This window comes from Entelurus aequoreus, linkage group LG04 (assembly GCF_033978785.1).
Source record: "Entelurus aequoreus isolate RoL-2023_Sb linkage group LG04, RoL_Eaeq_v1.1, whole genome shotgun sequence".
Lineage (NCBI taxonomy): Eukaryota > Metazoa > Chordata > Actinopteri > Syngnathiformes > Syngnathidae > Entelurus > Entelurus aequoreus.
In genome coordinates this window covers 29926596-29949468 of record NC_084734.1, presented here as the reverse complement: position 1 = coordinate 29949468, position 22873 = coordinate 29926596, and the positions used below count along the sequence as shown (strand labels likewise).

The 22873-nt window shown below is 40.2% G+C and overlaps 1 protein-coding gene across 3 annotated transcripts in view; it reads right to left on the bottom strand.

The window, feature by feature from the left end:
• Positions 1–6170: 6170 nt before the first annotated feature.
• Positions 6171–22873, bottom strand: part of LOC133648454 (phospholipase DDHD1-like) — a 28083-nt gene continuing 11380 nt past the window's right edge. Inside the window, exons 8-14 of one of the 3 annotated variants that reach the window (XR_009825872.1) lie at positions 16861–16936; positions 16487–16636; positions 12399–12463; positions 11014–11189; positions 10081–10335; positions 8161–8849; positions 6171–6502 (exon numbers count right to left, since the gene is read on the bottom strand). Coding sequence is in view for 2 of the 3 variants with exons in the window: in XM_062044557.1 (XP_061900541.1) it covers positions 8665–8849; positions 10081–10335; positions 11014–11189; positions 12399–12463; positions 16487–16636; positions 16861–16936 (907 nt within the window). In the remaining variant the exon portion in view is untranslated. Of the gene's footprint in view, positions 6503–6848; positions 8850–10080; positions 10336–11013; positions 11190–12398; positions 12464–16486; positions 16637–16860; positions 16937–22873 lie in introns of those variants that run through there. The other 2 variants (XM_062044557.1, XM_062044556.1) reach the window with 2 other exon arrangements.

The window sequence follows — 22873 nt, the reverse complement described above, 5'->3', positions numbered from 1 at the left end:
TAAGCTTTATGAACCTTGGGTTAGGTGAACGGTCTTTTGGGCTGAGTGATTGTGTGTGTTGATCAGGTGTTTGAATTGCATTGGCGTGTTCTATGGAGCTAGGAGCTAGCATAGGAGCTAGGAGCTAGCATAACACGTACCGTACGTGCGCGTCACGTACGTAACTTTTTTAAAATATATAAGCTTTATGAACCTTGGGTTAGGTGAACGGTCTTTTGGGCTGAGTGATTGTGTGTGTTGATCAGGTGTTTGAATTGTATTGGCGTGTTCTATGGAGCTAGGAGCTAGCATAGGAGCTAGGAGCTAGCATAACACGTACCGTACCGTACGTGCGCGTCACGTACGTAACTTTTTAAAAATATATAAGCTTTATGAACCTTGGGTTAGGTGAACGGTCTTTTGGGCTGAGTGATTGTGTGTGTTGATCAGGTGTTTGAATTGCATTGGCGTGTTCTATGGAGCTAGGAGCTAGCATAGGAGCTAGGAGCTAGCATAACACGTACCGTACCGTACGTGCGCATCACGTACGTAACTTTTTAAAAATATATAAGCTTTATGAACCTTGGGTTAGGTGAACGGTCTTTTGGGCTGAGTGATTGTGTGTGTTGATCAGGTGTTTGAATTGTATTGGCGTGTTCTATGGAGCTAGGAGCTAGCATAGGAGCTGGGAGCTAGCATAACACGTACCGTACCGTACGTGCGCGTCACGTACGTAACTTTTTAAAAATATATAAGCTTTATGAACCTTGGGTTAGGTGAACGGTCTTTTGGGCTGAGTGATTGTGTGTGTTGATCAGGTGTTTGAATTGTATTGGCGTGTTCTATGGAGCTAGGAGCTACAAAGGAGCTAGGAGCTAGCATAACACGTACCGTACCGTACGTGCGCGTCACGTACGTAACTTTTTAAAAATATATAAGCTTTATGAACCTTGGGTTAGGTGAACGGTCTTTTGGGCTGAGTGATTGTGTGTGTTGATCAGGTGTTTGAATTGCATTGGCGTGTTCTATGGAGCTAGGAGCTAGCATAGGAGCTAGGAGCTAGCATAACACGTACCGTACCGTACGTGCGCGTCACGTACGTAACTTTTTTAAAATATATAAGCTTTATGAACCTTGGGTTAGGTGAACGGTCTATTGGGCTGAGTGATTGTGTGTGTTGATCAGGTGTTTGAATTGTATTGGCGTGTTCTATGGAGCTAGGAGCTAGCAGAGGAGCTAGGAGCTAGCATAACAAACACGCAGATGTTTTTATGCAGGATTAATTTGTGGCATGTTAAATATAAGCCTGGTTGTGTTGTGGCTAATAGAGTATATATATGTCTTGTGTTTATTTACTGTTGTAGTCATTCCCAGCTGAATATCAGGTCACCCCCGGCTCTCACAGCATCTTCCCTATCTGAATAGCTTCAACTCCCCACTAGTCCTTCACTTGCACTTTACTCATCCACAAATCTTTCATCCTCGCTCAAATTAATGGGGAAATTGTCGCTTTCTCGGTCCGAATCTCTCTCACTTCATGCGGCCATCATTGTAAACAATAGGGAACTTTGCGTATATGTTCAAAAGACTACGTCACGCTACTTCCGGTAGGGGCAAGCCTTTTTTTTATCAGATACCAAAAGTTGCAATCTTTATCGTCGTTGTTCTATACTAAATCCTTTCAGCAAAAATATGGCAATATCGCGAAATGATCAAGTATGACACATAGAATAGATCTGCTATCCCTGTTTAAATAAAAAAAAATCATTTCAGTAGGCCTTTAAACATGTTCAAAATAAACTGAAGGGAGCCATATGTAAGAAGCTGGCCAAAAATGGTACTGCAATCGCGGTCAAAATTCTGTAGTCCCCTGCCCCTTTCCCTGACTGAGGTTGCCAGAAATGCAGCCGAATCCAGCTCGATCGACTGGGCTACTCCAAGGAATTTCAAACTTTCACTCCATCTTACTAGGGGTTGAGGTGCTGGGACCATAATAGCTGAATAGATAAGCGTTTTGTCAATAACAAATCTCTAACAAACACATTTTACACAGAAATTTGGTTATTTTCAGGTGGAAGTACGCCTTGCCTCCGTACAATATCACAAAAAATGGCAATCATATGGTTATTGTCAGTACTATCAGAAAACAGGCTAAAACGAACTACAACCAACGCTAGCAATGGTTATACAGGTGAAAATAAGTACAGCATAATTAGCAGCCTAATGTACGCCCAAAACTAAAGAGGAGACATTTGACCAAAGTATGCCTGTAGGCTACTGTTTTAAACATTTCAGATTGCCATATAACTTGGTACATGTAGTCCACAATATGCAAACACAAATGAGGAATTATTTTATCATGTGATTTGGCTGTCTCCATACGTTTCACATTGCCATGACAGTCATGCTAATGACTTCTTCAGTGTATCAGCATATTGAGAAGGAAATAGGCACTGACACTACCCATATACACAGAGGTTTTATTTGTCGGAAATATATTTTGCCCTGTCAGTTGGATTACACATCGACATAAAGGCTAAAGGGCATTTATTTCCCTCGTTAGCCTATATGTTGATGTGTCATTGATCTGGGCTATATGTATGCTCCCATTGACCGGGCTAGCATACTAAGCATTCATTTCACTAACATACTAGCTTTGTTAGATACGATCATAGACTGTATTGGACAATATAGTTTACATACGAAATTCCCATTTCCATTTATTACAAGTAATAAGAAAACGTAAATGCCTTACTTACTTATCAAGGAGGAAATTAGCAAGTTTGGCATCAAATGAAATAAACTTCTCCGCCTTCTATCGTCTCCATCTTTCAAAGGCATCCCGATACAAATCCTTGTTTTGTTCCTGGCTTTTTGGATTTAATAAGGTCTGACATGTTTAGTAACTTTACCAGTGGCAGTAGCTAGACAAAGATGGCGGTGCGTAACTGGCAACCTGAATGTAACACATTCACAAACTTTCTAATTGGTTAAAACGGTGGAGGGCGGTACATCAAAATGAAAACGATAACAAGATTTTGGGTCTGTAAATCTAATTTTGAAATGAGCATATCCCGGCTGAACTACTGTTATCAGTTATAGAGGTATTCGAAAAGAACATGACTTATTAATGCTATTTGACATATCAGGGTCATTAAATGATGACTTGACATGACATTTCTTTATATGGCTGCTTTAAACTTCAAACTTCAAAAGATGAGACAAAGGTTCCGGATGTGTTACGCCGTTTAAGGATATGTTAAATTCTTTGACAGAATCGGTTAGATATTTTGGTCCAATAATTATGATATCTGTTTTGTAGTAGTTGAGTTTGAAAAAGTTATTGTTCATCCAATGTCAATGTCAGTGAGGCAGTAGGTGAAGGACAAGGGTTGAAATGTAGATCTGTATATCATGTTGATGTATTATTTGTCCAAGTGGGAGTATATACAGGGTGAATAGGAGAGGTCCAAGTACCAAACCTTGGTTTCATAGCATTTATTGATGGCTATTAATTGCTGTCTGTCGTTCAGGAATGATTTGATCCAGGAGAGTGCAGTGCATGTTGAGGAAATTCAGATGCAGTGATTTATAGTGTCAAAAGCTGCTGTGAGATCCAGAATAATGAAAAGATTGAGGTGGCCTGATTCAGATGCGAGGAGGAGGTCATTGTGACTCTGATGAGGGCAGTTTCAGTGCTGAGGTGGGAACGCAAGCTAGACTGTTTTTGATGTTGAGGTGAGTTGTTACGTGGATGGCCATTGCACGCTCCAATATTTTTGACAGAAAAGGGAGGTCGGAGATGGACTGGAAGTCAAGGTGCTGTACATGGTTTTTATTTTGGTTTGAAGGAATGACTGGAATGAATTGCAATTTTTGTGGTGAAGGACGACGTGGAGTTGTTGATGGGTTTGAGGAGAGGGTTTAATGTACTGAACAGAGTCCGCAGGTTTGAGAAGTTAGAATGGATGATATTGGAATAGTAAGTGGACTGGGCTTATGTTGAGGGCAGTTTTGTATTGTTGGATGAAGTCTGTACATGCTTGCTGGTCAATAGAGAGTTTTTCAGTAGTATTTTCAGTTGTCTTCTGTGGATTCAGGAGTGTACCAGAGGGGCAGAGTGAATGAAGTAGACGGTTTTGGATTTTATGGGGGCCAGGAGGTTGAGGCAGGTGGACAGTGTTTAATGGTAGTAAATGATGAGCTCAGGTGGGTTATTAGACTCAAGGGGAGGATAGGCTGATATAATTGAATTGAGTTGGGTAGAGAGGGCAGTTGAGGAGTTGGATTTTGTATTCCGGAATGTTAATATCCTTTTAGCTTTGCAGATGGGGACAGGAATATGGATGTCCATGGTGATTGAATAATACCTTTAAAAATTATTTTCCTTGCTTTATAAAGAGAATAATATACAAATTAAATTAACTTCAGACTTCAGTTTGTTGAACCTCCTATCTCCTTGAACCTCCTTGACTCTTCCCCTTTACTGCCATTGTTTATATGATCATCTGAATTGACGTTCTATCACCTTTATTTGCCTTCAATAATAGAGGGTAAATAAAAATGATAGAATTAGGGCTGCAACTAACAACTAATTTAAAAATCGATTAATCTGTTGATTATTACTTCGATTAATCGATTAATAATCGGATAAAAGAGACAAACTACATTTCTATCCTTTCCAGTATTTTATTGAAAAAAAAAACCAGCATATTGGCACCATACTTATTTTGATTATTGTCAGCTGTTTGTAAATGTTGCAGTTTATAAATAAAGGTTTATTTTAAAAAAAAATTAAATAGAAGTAGCCTCTGCTCATGCGCATAGCATAGATCCAACGAATCGATGACTAAATTAATCGCCAACTATTTTTATAATTGATTTTAATCGATTAGTTGTTGCAGCCCTAGATAGAATGTTAATCTTTTTTTCTATTGAGGTGAATTATACCATGTACAATTTTCTTATATGACTAGGGAGCTAGCATGTGTTTGTATTTGGTCACAGAATCCTTTAGAGGATTATTCTACTAAGGAAATATGCCCTTAGATAACTTCAAAGGTGCAGATGTCCATCAAAAGCTCTCTAGAGAGTGGTGGCTTTTGCCCCCATGAGAACTGGAATCCAGGTTTGGGTTTTAGGAGTGATAATAAAAACATTAGCAGCATCTGGTAAGAAGCCCCCACAGATAGGAGTAGAGGTTAGGGGTCGGAGGTCACCCGAAATCAAACTGATCAAACGAATAATGTCAAGGAAAGATAGACTAGCGAGACTGACCGGCTCCAAAGCTAAAACTACAAAGAGTAAGGGTCTTTGTGTAAAAGGTATTTAAAGGACAGTTGTCCGAGAGAATAGCATAAGAGAGTAATCAGGTCCACTCTTTCTCCTGGAAGCTGCAGCTCCAGTCTGAGGCTTGCTGAAACAAATAAAGGTTTTTGTTCGACGATTCCTCGTTGGCGTCTTCTTGGCTCATCACCCATCGCACGACCAACAAATATACAACACACAAAACAGGAAATAGGTACAAACCACAAATACCACCGCTGTTTAGGTAGAGTGGTCCGAGCTGTCTAAAAGTCAAAGCAATCTCTAAAAATGGCATGTTTCTTCATCTCTTTTTGACCTCCGTCGCAACACCTCACGTGTTTTAAAAGTGAAACTTATTTCAACGTGTGTGCTTAGAGCACACACACATTCTCCTCCATTGCAGAATGGTACCCTCTGGCATCAGTAGAAATAATATATGTGTGAGTGTAGAATAAGCACAGGGTGTATTCATTATTTTATATTCTCCTAACAGAAAAAATGCCACATCCTAGGCATTCTTATTAACTTTGTGTGTCAAAATAGTAACAAAAGTTTTTGTTAGTAACCTGTTCTAAAATGTCCAACAAAGACTGTTTGGAAACCAAATAATTTAAAGACAATTAAAAACTATGAACACAAAACACATTTTATAGAGAATAATTATAGTTTTATTTTGTATTGAAGTTAATTAATTAACTCATATTGTGTTCTACATATGGTGAATGTCTATATTGAACTTGGAGAAAGCGAACCACCAGGTTTAAGTAAATAGTGGTTGAGCCCATAATAAAATAAGGAGCCTTATTTGGACATTCGCATGTGGACTGGAATTAGCTCTCTCACGAGAAGAAGCAATAAAACCAGGCTTCGGAATGCAAAAGTTATAGCTCTATCCTGGAGGAGAGACTCCATGTTTATCTACCGTCAACCTACAAGTTATGGTATACATCTGTTGTCCTCCCAGTCACTTACACACAAACATCTCCTTACATGGTCAGGTTGTACTCTCCTGAATTAACACACACCCAGACAGAGAAAGAAGGAATATAAGACTGTCGTTCAGATCCTCCAAGTTAGGAGTGTCTCATTTTTGACTTGACCTCCTCCAGGTACTGCAGTCCTGTATAATGACGCTGGCTTGTAATAAAGCAACTTTTAGTTCAGTAAAGCGTCTCCGACGTCTCTTTTGATCCAGCCGCACTGCTGTGTCACCTTTCTGTCCGGACGAGGATGACAAGACCAGAAATACACATTAGTATCCTGCCTGAATTACTCCGAGCCGCCTTTTGGGTCAATGCAGCAATGTACAGAGACATCCTGGATGAAAACTAATGCCTTTAATCCAACCTGATGGAGCTTGAGAGGTGCTGCAAAGAGGAATAGGAGAAACTGCCCAAAGACAGGTGTGCCAAGCTTGTGGCATCTTATCCTAAAAGACTTAAGGCTGTAATTGCTGCCAAAGGTGCATCGACAAAGTAATGAGCAAAAGTTGTGATATTTGTGATTTTTTTAGTTTTTTTTTTATTTTAAACACATTTGCAAAAAAGAAAAACATTGTCGTTATGGGGTATTGTGTATGGAATTTTGAACACAATTGATTTTTTTTCCCATTTTGGAATAAGGCTGTAACATAAAATGTGGATAAGTTAAGCGCTATGAATACTTGCACTAGATGTAGACCACAAGTGTTTTAAATGTGGACAAAAATATCATTAAATGTGACCCCTTTAAAAGAAGAGTTTGACACACATGTAAAAACAAAATGTTTCTATACTCTGAGTTTAGGTTTTTAGTTGGTTTCAGACAGTGTGTTAAGAAAAAACAACTACAGTCACACACATGAGGTTGTACTACAAATAAATACAAAAATGAAGTGTTTTTAAGGTAAACTATACAGTAAACACAAGTGTACAACCCTATCCTGTACCTCAGAGGTCTAAAGTTTTACAGGTACGGAACAGGCAGTGGTAATACATATGTTGCTTTGCTGGTTTCACAGCTGGGTGTGTACATGACTGCTACAGGTTTGCCTCTGACAGGAAGTACCAAATTCTAAGTTGGAGACATATTACATTAAGGAGAATGAATCTGACTGGATATGAGGAGCCATTTTGAAATACCTTCACCGTTGTTCATAATTGACCAAGTCTGTGCATTTGGCAGTTCCAACGTCAAACATGCCAGAAAACTGATAGTCACCACTTTCCCACCTGCTTTAGAAAAAGTGCATTGGAGTCAGGCAAATGATGGAGCTGACTTACTTTTTAAGCTGCTGGCTTTCCTCAACCGTGCGGTTTGTTAAATTTTTAAACTGGCACACTCTAAGGTTTGACCTGGCAGCCGCCCAGTGTGATGTTTCCTAATGCAACTTTATCCTACACATATTTATACATACCATTTCATTGGCAACTATCAGACAAATCCTGCAAAGGAGAACATGTAAAATACATTAAGCTAAATGTACAGGATGACACATTTACTTGTACAAGTTACAGTAATCACAAGAAGGAATAGTCCTTTTTGGCCCTTAATGGTTTGCAAAATATTTAGGAGTATTTCATTCCAGTACAACACTTTGTTTACTACTTGGTGTCGAACTACTTGTTGGCAAGCACAGAGGTGAGACATTTCTTGTGCTTGCACAAATCTCTTTGTCCATTCCTCTTTAAGTTTACTCCTGAAATCCTGATATTTAGAGGCTGTTCCTTGGCAATTCAAAGTTGAAGATCCCAAAAAATGGGATTAAGGTCCAAACACTGGCGAGGCAATGCCAAGATCCTAATGTGCTCCTTTTTGAGACACTCCTTTGATGCCTTCGCTTATATGTTTCTGGTCATTGTCACAATGTTCTGGCTGAGGCGAGGGGGTACTCACCCAAGATTCGACGTTACGCGCCCCTCGTTTATCAGTCTCTCAATGCGGTGAAAGTTTCCTGTACCCAAAGCAGGACGTTTGCACCTTCATGTGTGACAGAGCGATGATGTTGTTGGATTCACATCCAACATTTCTCTGCAAACAAAGGCATCCAGGCTACTTGATGACAAATATCTCACCAAGTGAGCAGTTGTCGCAGGAAACTACGTTTTGGGCACAGCTCATCTGTTCAATGAAAGGTGTTGTGTTAATTTCTCTTAAAACCTCATTATCATTTGATGTAGTATGAAGCCTGTTAAATTATGTCAAACTGCATTTAAGTAGCAATGTTGAAGTGGAGTATGTACAATCAAATTAAGATGTATAGTATATTAACATTTCACACTAGAAATAGTACATAAAGTAGCATTTATCTTTTAACTATTTTTGGCAGCAATCATTTTGTAATGAAAAACTTTGGAAATAGAAAGTGAACGAACAGGACGTGCCATTTGTACATGTGTGCTATAAGGAGTCTGTGTTGTCCTCTGCAGTGTCATGAGGCTCCTGAGGTCGGTACATAAAAGTGAGGAGGAAGAGCGCCACATCATAAGAGCACCAATAGGCCGTGTGTGACGTCACAGCTGACCAATAGCGGCTCTCCACTAAGCCCTCGCGTAGCTCAAAGTCAATGCGCCGTTCCAGTTCCACTGAAACACAAAGATTAGAAATTCATTAGAATTATTTATTATCCATCCATCCATCCTGTTTTCTACCGCTTGTCTCGTTTGGGGGTGCAGGGGGTGCTGGAGCCTATCTCAGCTGCATTTGGGCGGTAGGCAGGGTACACCCTGGACAAGTCGCTACCTCATCACAGGGCCAACACAGATAGACAGACAACATTCATTGAAGAAAAATGAAACAATTTTCATAAAATAATGTAAGGGACCAACATTGAAACAGAGAAATAACCAATTTGCTGAATAGTCCCATCAGCTTGCAATGAACAGCAGATTTGGATGAATAGGCATATTATTGACAAGAAAATCACTCATAGGCCGTATCTCCCGATAGTCAGGAAGCCTTTTAAAAATCCAGAACAAAGATCTTGATTGCCTCCAAAAACTAATCACTTGTTTGACTGTTTGGTCATGCTAAAATCAAATAGTTCGGCTCTAAAGAAGCATCCTACAACCCGTGGAAACACAATAATCTGATCATGTTTGGCTTTTGAGAAATCGGACAAACACCTGGATTATGCGATTGGAAACCAGATCTCTCAAGTGGGTGAGTGCTACCGGAGGGGACCCTTCCTATCGCACATGCGTCAGTCTAAACGCGCTGACTATATCCCGGAAGCTGATACCATTCAATAAAAACATAGGCAACAGAGGGAATGTAGAGGAGACTGTTTATTTGCTCCACAAATTAGGTATCTAAGGAAATGGAGAATGTCGGTTTCGTACGGACTCTCGAATGAAATACGAATGAGATGAACAAGGAGGAGGAACTGTCTTCTAAGAGTAAGTCTGGTGCGTTCCTGCCTGAAAGTTTTTGACTTCAAGTGCGGCAGGTGTTGTTAGATCAATTCTTTAATAGCCTTCTCAGGGCACTCAATCGATCGTAACTGGACTGTTTGGTTTGTCTCAGAAGATGTTTCGCTTCTCATCCAAGTAGGCTTCACCATATTGGTGAAATCTGACCAATCTAAGGCTTTGAGCATGAACTGATGAAGCCTACTTGAGGAGGCGAAAAGTCTTCTAAGACAAACCAAACAATCCAGTTGCGATTGATTAAATGCCCTGATATTACAATGACCTGGATGAATGAGAACATTCATAGACATCTTTAATAGTCGTTACTGAACAATGAACTTTTGTACAGCTGGAGAGTTGCTGTTCCAAAAAACCTACATACCGTCGAGGGGTCTTTTGGACTTACATGAAGTGTGGTCAATGACTACTGAAGTGGATTGCGACATGGCCTGCTCCACCTCCCCGCGCTCCTCCTCTGCTGGTTTTTCCTTTTCATCACTTTCGCCCACCATTGACTTCTCTTCTGAAGTTGCGTTTTCGCCTTCAATGGCTCCACCCTCAATATCTGACGGCTCCTCCTCGACTGCGCCCACCTGTCCGCTGGATCGAGAAAAGCGGGAGAACAGGATTCCCCCAATGCCCTTTCCAAGACTCGCAGCCCCTGAAGAACAGAAGGTATGATGAAGGTAAAAGTGTTGAAAATACCAAGTCCATTATTCTGTACGGTATCAACTGTCATCTTGACCACAACATTTAGATTAAGGATCAAGGTTGGAATTATGACAAATCATTTTAGTTTGCATGCTTTCCCCCATACTTGTGAGTTTTTTTACACATATTCCAGCTTCCTCGCCCATACCAAAAACATGCATGTAATGTTAATGGTATCATGTATATCACGGGTGTAAAACTCGTTTTTATTGAGGGTCACATTGCACTTATCTTAGCTTGTAACAGTGATTAATATATCAATATAAAAATAAGATTTGTCTCATGCTATTGTTATCCAATTGCTTATGCATGTGATTATTATATTTATTTGATGTACACTGTTAAAAACAATATGTAGATAAAACTAGCAACTCACAACAGCATATTGGTGTAAATGAAAAAATGGAACCACTGTTTTTTGTTCCCTTCGGGGCCTTAAGTTCGACACCCGTGATGTATATTATCCATTAGTGTGAATGCTTGTTTGTTTAAATGTACTGCGTGATTGGCTGATGAGCAATCCAGAGGGTGCCCAACCTCTCACCAAAGGTTCGTTTGCAGTAAAATCCAGACGGCAAGCCTTACAAAAGTTGACATAACGCTAATGTTTAACCTGGAATGTGCTTACCCATGATGCTGGCCTTGCCCAGGTTGGTGATGGACTCTCCATAGTGACGGCGGACCTGGGGTGGAGAGGTGCAGGGGCTGGGAAGATTGTCTGAATCTGATATAGTTGTGTCCTTGTTGGAGTTAAGAAGCGTGGGACGGATTTGATCGTACGGCGTGGGACTTGCGGTGTTGTACCTGAACAACACAGTTACACAAATCAGCTTATAATTTGACCGTAAACACATTATTTTCATGCAAGTCCACAAAGACACAATTGGCCGTACTTCAAAGATTCTTTAATCTCGATGTACAAGAATATTAACATCCATCCATCCATTTTCTACAACTGTCCCTTTCCGAGTCGCGGGGGTGGCTATATCCCAGCTGCATTTGGGCGGAAGGCGGGGTATACCCTGGACAAGTCGCCACATCATTGCAGGGCCAACACCGATAGACAACATTCACAGTCAAACACTCACATTCACACACAATCAGAACAAAATGTGGTGGACATTTACTGGATATATACTAGCTGTTGCAAACATATATTTCTTTGTTTTATTATTTATCTATACATAATGCAATCACTAGTGTGTAATATGTGTTATTTAATATTTACTACTTTTTTTTAATGTATTTTTTTATTACATTTGACTTTTGTTACTGTGTATAAATATCTGCACTGCAACCACATAATTTCTTACTTGGAGAATAAATACAAGTATTTCCTATCATATCCATCCCATTATACAGTGTATATGTGTAACTATTGTTTATATTGGGTACTATATATGTATGGCTCCGTTCGTAGAGCGGCCATGCCAGCAACCTGAGGGTTCCTGGTTTGATCCCCGGCTTCCGCCATCCTAGTCATGTTCGTTGTGTCTTTGAGCAAGACACTTCAGCCTTGCTCCTAATGGATTGTGGTTCAGGTGTGTGAATGTATGGGTAATTGTGGAAATAGTGTCAAAGTAGACATTACAACCATAACAATATAACCCATTACCACGTACCATAACAATGATATAGTGTATACGTGTAACAGTTGTTTTTTTTGTAAATGTGTAAGAATCAGACCTTACAGTGTAAACATACTGTAGCTTAGAAACAGTTTTAATGCGAGAGAGCTGTAGTTGTCTTCTAAATTGCCATCACCTTTACATTTATGCCATATCCTTTTTTTCTATCACTCTGCAACTAACTGAGACTATACTTAAAACCAAAAATCTTGTTTGTATTGTTATCTAGTGATATACTTGTATACTCTTTTAAGGCACCTTAGGAGAACACAGCCTCAATGTGGTTGTACCTGTTACGATGACGACAAACACATTTAGCCTATTCTATTTTCCCACTATTTGTCGATTTCACTAAACAAAAACACAACTTCATGATGTGACTTACCAATTGATTTGAACAGGTGCAATGTTACTGTAGTGCTTTAAGATAAGCGGCTCCAGTCTGTAAGCCTAACAGAGCAGAGGAAAAACAGAATCAAATGGTTAGGTATAAAACACATTTTAAGTACAGCAAATATTTTTATGTAGGAAGTAGAGAAGGAAGAAAGGAACAAACTTTAATGTCATTGTACAAGGACAATGGTATTTCATTTTCAGCACAGACCTGTTCAAGAGCAGACATACATTGTCCAGGGAGACAGAACAGGAAAGCTGATGGGTTGCCACTTACGGGGGTGGACTGGGGGTTTGGTAAAAAAAAATTAAAAAGTACATCTCAGACCGGGTGCAATAAAAAAAACTCAATATCCACGATAAGCACACATACACATATTACGACACAGAAACCACTAGACTTGCAACAGTAGGGGATGGGAGGGGGTGCCTCCAGAGGCGAAGTCGCTGCCCTTTTGGCGCTGCTCCAGCCGTTCCTCGACCCAGTGGAGTTAAGCGGTGGAAAAGGCGTGGGGTGGAGGTTGGGGTACATGTGCGTATATATCCACGGTCCATGGTGTGTGTTTTGTCTGTAGGCCTGTCTGATAGGATATACTTTTTTCAACCCACAATGGGGAAAATATGTGGTTGCAGTTAGGAATGTCCGATAATGGCTTTTTTGCCGATATCCGATATTCCGATATTGTCCAACTCTTAATTACAGATACCGATATCAACCGATACCGATATATACAGTCATGGAATTAACAAATTATTATGCCTAATTTGGACAACCAGGTATGGTTAAGATAAGGTCCTTTTTTTTAAAATTAATAAAATAAGATGAATAAATTAAAAACATTTTCTTGAATAAAAAAGAAAGTTAAACAATATAAAAACAGTTACATAGAAACTAGTAATTAATGAAAATTAGTAAAATTAACTGTTAAAGGTTAGTACTATTAGTGGACCAGCAGCACGCACAATCATGTGTGCTTACGGACTGTATCCCTTGCAGACTGTATTGATATATATTGATATATAATGTAAGAACCAGAATATTAATAACAGAAAGAAACAACCCTTTTGTGTGAATGAGTGTGAATGAGTCTAAATGGGGGAGGGAGTTTTTTTGGGTTGGTGCATTAATTGTAAGTGTATCTTGTGTTTTTTATGTTGCTTTAATAAAAAAAATTTAAAAAACGATACCGATAATAAAAAAAACGATACCGATAATTTCCGATATTACATTTTAAAGCATTTATCGGCCGATAATATCGGCAGGCCGATATTGTCGGACATCTCTAGTTGCAGTGCAGATACAAAAAGTCCACAAAAAATAAGACAAAAACACATGAACACAAGAAGGAGACATTAATTAACACAAAGAACATAAAAAACAGCAAAAGAGCACAGAGCTCAAGCAACCAGCTGCCACTTCAGCGGCGCCATTTCTACATACAGCTAGAGTAAAACACACACAAAAAAGAGCAATAATAATACATATTGCACACATACGTTGCACCATACACTATCTCAACACCCACATATACTGCGGTGGCCTCTGCAGTGCTCAATGTCGTTGTCAGAAACAGACCCAACAAAGTAACAAAGAGAGCCGACTCTGTCCTAGGTTGCCCACAAGCCCTCGGCTAATGTCCAGTCCGCGCGGATGAGCGAGAATCCGTCCAGTGAGACCAAAGTGTCTGACACATGCTCATTGAGCTCCGTGAAGCTCGTCCATCAGATGCTCTTCTTTTGCATCTCCTCTGGTCTCTTCAAGTGGATTCCGGTGTGGCAGACAGCCAGCAGCTGGTCTACAGTGCAAAGATGGCCATGGCCAAAACTCCCCCCAGGCAGATCCAAAACTTCACAAAAAAGCACCAGAAAACACTGCAGAAGTGCCACCACATTATGTTAGGCAGTCTCCAAGGGACCCAAACCACAAGGCAAAAAACACATGAAAACAAGAGGGAAACATCAATAACCTAAAAGGAGGACACACAAGAGTATGGAGCTCCTGTAACCAGCAGCCACTACAGCAGCACCGTCTTGAAATAAAAAAACAACAACACTTATTTCTCATGTTGTTTCAAGCTAGCTAAGAACTTAGCTTAGCGATTAGCATGCCTGCTCCTGAATTGCTCTCGGTGTGTAATATGTTCAGCCTCGTCCTCCAGTGATATTGTTAATTGATAATGGTACCTAAGATACTAAGAAATGTTGTTTATTTGTCTCAATGGAGGTGATGATTATTAACTTAGGGAGCGGCCTCACATAGTGTATGGAGATACACAATAAGCTGTAAGCCGCCTGTAAGCCAACAGAACAAAAATAAATAAAGTGTCAGCCAGAGGGGATCGACTTTTGTGATCGGCATTGGAAGTCATTAATCCGTTGTGGCTGATCATTTACTTTTTCAGAAAAATCGGTAGATACTAATAGGTGGCCGATCAAACGGAGCATCCCTAATTGAGGTGCATTCAAAAGGGGACCTATAATGATTTTCCTCCTTTCTGACCTATAAATGTTATTACAATGTTGGATAATTGTGTCAAACATAACTAAAGCATCAAATCACAAGGTTCCTGCATTTCGGCGTGAACTTTCATGCTGTTTTGGATGCCTCTGTCCACAGTGTTTTGTAGTCTTTTTTCAAGTTTGGCTAAGTTGTGACGTCACAGCGAGGTTGACGTACTTATTTGAACATTAGGAAATAATATCTATACTGTGAGCCAGAGGGTAGGAAATCCTTTCCAAATCTGCTTCAAGCAGGGAGACAAAAAGCAGCTGTTTTGTCTATGAGTGGACAGGTGTACCTAATGTTGTGACCGAGTGAATCTATACACTTTTTGTTAAGTTTATTTTTGACCGTGTCTGGAAAACAAATAGCAGTGATGTTCATCTATTTGACATATATTTAAACAGTGTACATTTTCAAAAGTTAATTTTGACACTTTTGGAGATGGCTGGGTGGGGAGAGCTTGAAATACAATCCAAAGGGAACGCCTTCACAAATGAACATTTTGTAGACACATGCAAAAGGTGAGTTTTTAAATGTGACTGTTAAGCAAAATTAAAGCAAAATGTACACCAAAGCACAACCAATACATATGATCTAGACCACAAGGAAGTGTTTTAAATGTAAATTAAAACCATCATAGGTCCCCTTCATATTCTGAGGTTCAATGTTGACAATGTAAAATTGTAGACGAATATTTGTTACTGTCGTCACGTCACTTAATATAATTGTGTTGTACTGTGTGTGTGTGTGTGTGACAATCATTGGTACTTTAATCTTAATCTTAATTATTTTCTTGTACTGCTTACAACCCACACGGGAACTTCAAGGGGCAATACATCCCAGCTTTTACTGCAGAAGAAAAATGGCGAGTCAGGAGCAAGAAGTGGAGTAAGCTTTAGCTAATGTTAAACTATGACGCAAGGATAAAATCATTATTTTTGTAGCATTTACACAACACATTTTTGTTTTTACAACCAATACCAGCAGTCTTTTTGCCACAGAGGGGATATACAGATATTTAAGTACGGTAGTGTGTTAGATGCCAGTGGTGAATCTTACATAGAGATGTACTCGTTTTATTTTGTCTGTTATGAAGCAACAAGCAAAGAGTTGTGGAAATGCAATGTTTATGTTCAGGTTTTCATTCCCAATAGTAAATAATAGCAAATAAAAAGTAATGCTAATGTTTTTACTTTGATAATGAATATTCATGTTTACAGTATTATTCCTTTAGGTGACTGATGGCAGCTAAATAATCCTAACAGTACAGGATTAAAATAGTTTTTATGGGGTTTTTTTAACTGAGACTTAAGTTTACAGGATATTTTACACTTTAAATTCATTTATTTTTCACTGAGGTTGATTACTTTGTGTAATAAGGTAAAACAATTACTTTCTTAGTAATTTCCAATTTACTGTAATACCTTTCGAAAATGAGTCAAAATCAAGTCATGGACTCAAAGTAAAGCAGATCAATTAAGAAATAATCTTTTGACTAGTCGACTATCAAAATAATTGTTAGTTGCAACTCTATTTTTTATGATTTTGTATGCACGGTATACCGAGAGTGAGCTCACCACAGGGTCTGTAGGATGAAATATGTTGAAGAGACGATTGCAGATTGAGGTAGGAAGTATATGGTCCTGGACACAATTACTTCCCGGACGGATGCCTCGCAATGCCAAGAATACTGCCAGAGGGGAACCCATGCAGAAGAAATTTTCCACCTGGCAGATTAAAAAAAGGTAACATTAAACAATGCTCTTAAATGGCATTGATCTGCTAGAGAGGATAGGTCATGATTATCACCATTCACTAATTTTAATATAATACAGTATATCAGCAGTCATAATCAAGTATTTTTGCAGGCACCATGCACGTGGTGCTTCATGCATGTTTGTGAAGCGTTAGGGTTTACTGCTGTGTTTACCTTTCATCAGGAAAAGATTACCTTAAACTTTAGAGCTGGAACCGCTACACATGACAAGGTCTGCAGACCCTGAAATTGGTCCTCCAAGTCCCTCAACCTGTACAGAAAGAGGCAAAAACTATTTAAAAGTTATGCTTACTTTAAAAACATTGTGTGTGAAGTTAAAGGGTTAGGGACCTGCACACGTGTTTTGCCTTAATAAATAGGTTTGGGTAGAAAATGTATTACTATTGAATTACTACAACAAGCACAGAGATAATGCTGTTTTAAGGCAATTCCCACCATTAAAGGGTCATTTTAAAATCAATTTGGATCCCAGTGGGGCACTGTAGTAAGTTTATTTTCAAAAATCTATATGGTGATAATTAAATATTGCACCCTCTTGCAATAACGATATACCATGACAAATGAATTGGAATATAGATAATAATAGAACCATGTTAAAACGGGTTACAAAGGCTACTATTTTGGCTGCTGACATGTGCGGTAACATACATACGTACATTGTACATAATACAACATTTCTGGTTGTATTATTGTGTCAAAACTATTATTAATTAACTATTAATAATTGGTTACTTTTTGTTGTAAAATGTTTCTATCTACACTTATGTTAAAATGTAATAAGCACTTATTATTACATTGTTTGGATACTTTACATGCATTTTGGGCAATAATACAAATTCAGGCATTGATCCAATACCAAGCAGTTACAGGGGCAGCATTGGCCATATCAATGCTAGTACCATTACTTAACATTTTCAAGAAAATTGAATGATTACATTTTTGATCACAAATGACAATACCAATATAATATCAATGAAATACTTGAATTTTTTTCTATTCACTTTTGTTACATACAATATTTTGAGCAAAATAAAGTCAATGGTTCACAATAACTAAACATAAGCAAAAACTACTATCTACAACACATTTAAAGCCTTTGGTTTTCCTCCTGTGTCCAGAGAAAGACTCAGTCCCTGAGCTTGTAAACAGTAACAAAAACGACAAAAAAACATTTTGTGATAATACAAAATATCTAACTGACCATTGTCGTATGGACCATATACTGATACTATACTTGTTTTCTTTACTGTCAATATTTGTATCGATCCACCCATCTCTGGTTACATTCAAGAGCTCTATCTTAGCACCAATATGGATTCTCAGAGTTTCCCCCAAATTGGCAAAATGCCTATGGCAGTGGGGGCGTGGCTAGAGGGTGTGGTGGGGGCGAGGTCATCATGACGGCATCGTACAATTTGCATAATCTGCAATGATGCATATATTTTCTTTACTAAGGCTAAAACAACGTACACACACGTTTAAAAACAAATCAGTCTTGTTGTTAGTTAGTATTAACATATATATTTTTAACATCATATTGTTTTGCTCTATTTTTCATTTGTTGCTGTTTATTGTACAACATACTTTGTTAAGAATGTTTCAAGTGTCAAGAGATTTTTTGTGACTTTTTCTTTATTAAAAACAACTAGCAACAAAACTAGCATCTTTTTCTGGTGTTATTGAAGAATGTACTCTTGTTCAGACTACAGTACTTCTGTCGTCCATGTCCTCGACATACAGTGTGCTCTGCAGCGAGCCTCTACTGTCCCAAAACACTCACTGACGTCACACTTGCTTTGTGCAGCTGCGAGCCTTCTCTCCTTAAAAGCTTCTATTGTCCTCTTAATATTTGCACACTGCACATTTTGTAAAACACTTTCCGCGGGTACATCTGGGATATATTAAAGGCCTACTGAAACCCACTACTACTGACCACGCAGTCTGATATTTTTTTTCAATGATGAAATCTTAACATTGCAACACATGCCAATACGGCTGGGTTAACTTATAAAGTGCAATTTTAAATTTCCCGGCAAACTTCTGGCTGAAAACGTTTCGATATGATGACGTTTGCGCGTGACGTCAATGGTTGAAACGGAAGTATTCGGACACATTGTATACCAGGGGTGTCAAAGTCAAATGGACGGAGGGCCAAATAAAAAATTTAGCTACAAGCCGAGGGCCGGACTGTTCGAATGTTCATTGAAAAATTTTTAAATGACGCATATAGTCTAGTGAACCTAATTGAACCTACTGAAAACCTAACAAATATATTCCAATATGATCAGATAAATAAAGCAATATTTTCTTATGGCTCTGTCAGTAATCTTTAATTTTCAACAGACACAAAAGACAAATTTCCTTTATATAAAAATCCCCATAACATGAACATTAAATGAAAGAAACCGGTATTCAAGGCACCATCAGTAGCCTATATTTTCTATTTTAGCAAAAGTGGGCTAAATTTACTTCAAAGAAAAAAACAATAATAGCAATTTTCTATCATCCACTCAACTGAAATATTTTTAAAATATAATTAAATTGAAATACAATAAAATAAAGTGCAAAAATCTATAAATCAAAAACAACACTTTGTTTAAGGAGAAGTAACATGCAGTGAAAACAAATATTAAACTTTAACTTTTAAACTTGAATTGAGTAAAAACTCTAAATATGTGATTGCACAGTAATGTTCACATTAAACCCCCCTCCTCCCTCCGTGGGAGGGAGGCGAGTTGGGTGCCCGAAACCCCCCGCTGGTTTCGGCCCGCCCCTTGGCGCGCGTGGCACGGCGGGCTCCGCGACCCGACGGCTGGCCCTCGTGGCTTGACGGCGGGCGCGTCCCGACGGGCCGCGCGTAGGGGTCAAACGCAGAAGTCTCAGGGCCTCGTGGTGAGGGGGTGGCCTGCGGGTTTCGGCCCGCTTGACCCCCCCGCTCCGCTTGGCGCGCGCGGCACATGACGGGTTCCGCCACCGACGCTCGGGCTGCAGCCCGACGGTGGTGCGGGCCCGGCGGTGACGCGCGGTTTGGGGAAACAAAGCAGAAGTCTCAGGGCCTCGGGGCCGGGTTTCGGCCCGCCCCCTTGGCGCGCGTGGCACGGCGGGCTCCGCGACTGACGGCCGGGCTGCAGCCCTTCGGCCGGCAGGCGCGTCCCGGCGGGCCGCTCGCCCCCTTTCGGAACCTTGGACCGGCATCCGCTTGGTGCGTGTAAAAGATCTGCGGTCTAAAAAAAAAAAAAAAAAAAAAAAAAAAAAAAAGATCTGCGGTCTGCGGGCCGGTTCTAATAATAAATCAAGATCATCCCAAGGGCCGTAAAAAACCTTCTCGCGGGCCGGATATGGCCCGCGGGCCTTGACTCTGACATATGTGTTGTATACCAATACAAAAAGCTCTGTTTTCATCGCAAAATTCCACAGTATTCTGGACATCTGTGTTGGTGAATCTTTTGCAATTTGTTTAATGAACAATGGAGACTGCAAAGAAGAAAGCTGTAGGTGGGATCTGTGTATTAGCGGCTGGCTGCAGCAACACAACCAGGAGGACTTTGAGTTGGATAGCAGACGCGCTATCCGACGCTAGCCGCCGACCGCATCGATGATCGGGTAAAGTCCTTCGTCGCGCCGTCGATCGCTGGAACGCAGGTGAGCCCGGGTGTTGATGAGCAGATGAGGGCTGGCGTAGGTGGAGCGCTAATGTTTTTATCAGAGCTCTGACGAGGTCCCGTAGCTAAGTTAGCTTCAATGGCGTCGTTAGCAACAGCATTTCAAATCAAATCAAATTTAAAAACGCTAAGCCGGTACTAATAGGGACTGTTTATAGACCCCCTAATCAGAGTCATTTCTATGGGGTTTTGGAAGAATGCTTGGCGGGGACAGACAACGTGGAGAAAATTATAAATGGGGATCTCAACACAGATATTCAACGCAAAGATGCGCCTGTCTTCAGATCCTTCAGCAAGTTTTGTAATCTGCATGGTCTTTCCCAGCTAATAGCGCTACCTACAAGGGTGTGTGATTCCACCCAATCAACCATAGATCTCATTCTCACTTCAGACCGGCCTAAAATAAAAAATAATGGGGTCATTATCTGTGGTCTTAGCGACCATTATCTAACCTGCTGCACCCGCAAAATAGCTAAACCTAAAGCCAATGGCCACATAACAGCCCAATCCAGATCCCTCAAAAAATACTCCAATGACAATTTCAATTTAAAATTAGATGAGTGGGACTGGTCCCCTGTGCTCGCGAGCAACCTGGTCGATGTTGCTTGGGATCGCTTCAAAACGGCGTTCCTAAAGATACTAAATGACATGGCTCCCGTGAAAACAGTCAGGATCAAAGCCCGCTCGGAACCATGGATGAATCCGGATCTATTAGCTGCCATAAAAGACAGAGACAGGAAATACTCTGAATACCAAAAATGAAAAACAGAAGTAGATAAACAACCCAATAATATCAACCTCAAATTACTCCTTTCAACTCTCAAAAAGCAATGCAATAAATTAAGAAATAAGTCAACCAACCTGACTAAATCCTTAAAAAAAAAATTACATTAACGACAAAATAGAGGAAAACACAAATAAGCCACGTGAGTTCTGGAAAATTCTCAACAACCAGCTTCCTGGTTGCAGCCAGAAACTTAAAACAAGACTCACCAACATCAGCATCAAGGAGGGTGACTCCCTCATTACAGACAAAATGGAGGTAGCTAGCAGACTTAACATCTTTTTCACCAGCATAGCCGCAACCCTTGTCAACAAGCTGTCCCACCACTCGGGTCGCTTTGGTGTAGAACACATTAAAGCCTTCTACAGAAAGCTAGGAGTATCCAACGATGATTTCAAATTAGAAATGGTCACAGCTGATGAGGTGTTTAAAAAATTGAGCGCGCTCCACCCTAACAAGGCCACCGGCCTTGATAATATTCCCTCCAGATTCCTCAGGGACTCTGCCTCATCATTGCCCCGATCATCACGCACATAATAAACCTATGAATTACACAAGGTCAAGTACCAAAAGATTTAAGATTGCAAGACTAACTCCCCTCTTTAAAAAAGGAAGCAAATTGGAACCTGGCAACTACCGACCTGTTTCTATTCTCAGTTCCATTTCGAAAGTAATGGAAAAAATTGTTTATGAACAGGTCGATAGTTACCTTGCCACTAATAAACTCATGTACAAATTCCAATCCGGCTTCAGAACTAACCACTCCACTGACACATGCCTTCTCTATCTGACCGACCACATCAAACATGAGGTGGACGCGGGCAAATACTGCGGCATGGTCATGCTGGACCTTCAGAAGGCCTTTGACACCGTTAACCACGCTATACTGTTGGATAAGCTCAGAGCAATCGGATTTAACAAAAACTCATGGAGCTGGATGCAATCTTACTTGGAGGGGAGGGAGCAGGTGGTAGAGGTGAACGGCACCGTGTCCCCCCCCCCTCTCGGTGAGCTGTGGAGTCCCCCAAGGCAGTATATTGGGACCTTTACTGTTCCTAATATACATAAACGACATGTCATCGGCATGCGACTGTGAATTGTTTTTGTTTGCGGATGACTCTGCCTTGCTGGTATCCGGCAAGGACAAGTCACAGGTGGAGAAAATCCTCAGTGCTGAGCTCTGTAGAACTTGCACCTGGCTCGCTGACAACAAGCTATCCATACACTTGGGTAAAACAGAATCAATCCTGTTTGGGTCCCACATCAACCTCAAGAAAGTCAATGACTTCACCATAAAAGTGGGTGACATTGTTATCACCAGGAAAGATGAGGTCACCTACCTAGGTTCCATTCTAGAGGCTAACCTTTCCTGTGATAAAATGGCAACCAAGGTAATCAAAAAGGTTAACCAACGAACGAGATTTCTCTACAGAATCTCCTCTCTGGTCAACAAAAGCACCTTGAGGATTCTGGCGGGAACTCTCGTTCAACCCTTTTTCGATTACGCATGCACCTCCTGGTACCCTAGCACCTCCAAAACCCTCAAATCTAAACTCCAAACATCTCAGAACAAGCTAGTCAGGTTACTGCTAAAACCTCCACCCCAGATCCCACCTCACTCCTACCCACTTCTCTAAAGTGGGCTGGCTCAAGGTGGAGGACAGAGTTAAACAACTAGCACTGAGCCTAGTCTATAAAATCCGCTACACCTCCCTGATACCGAAGTACATGTCAAACTACT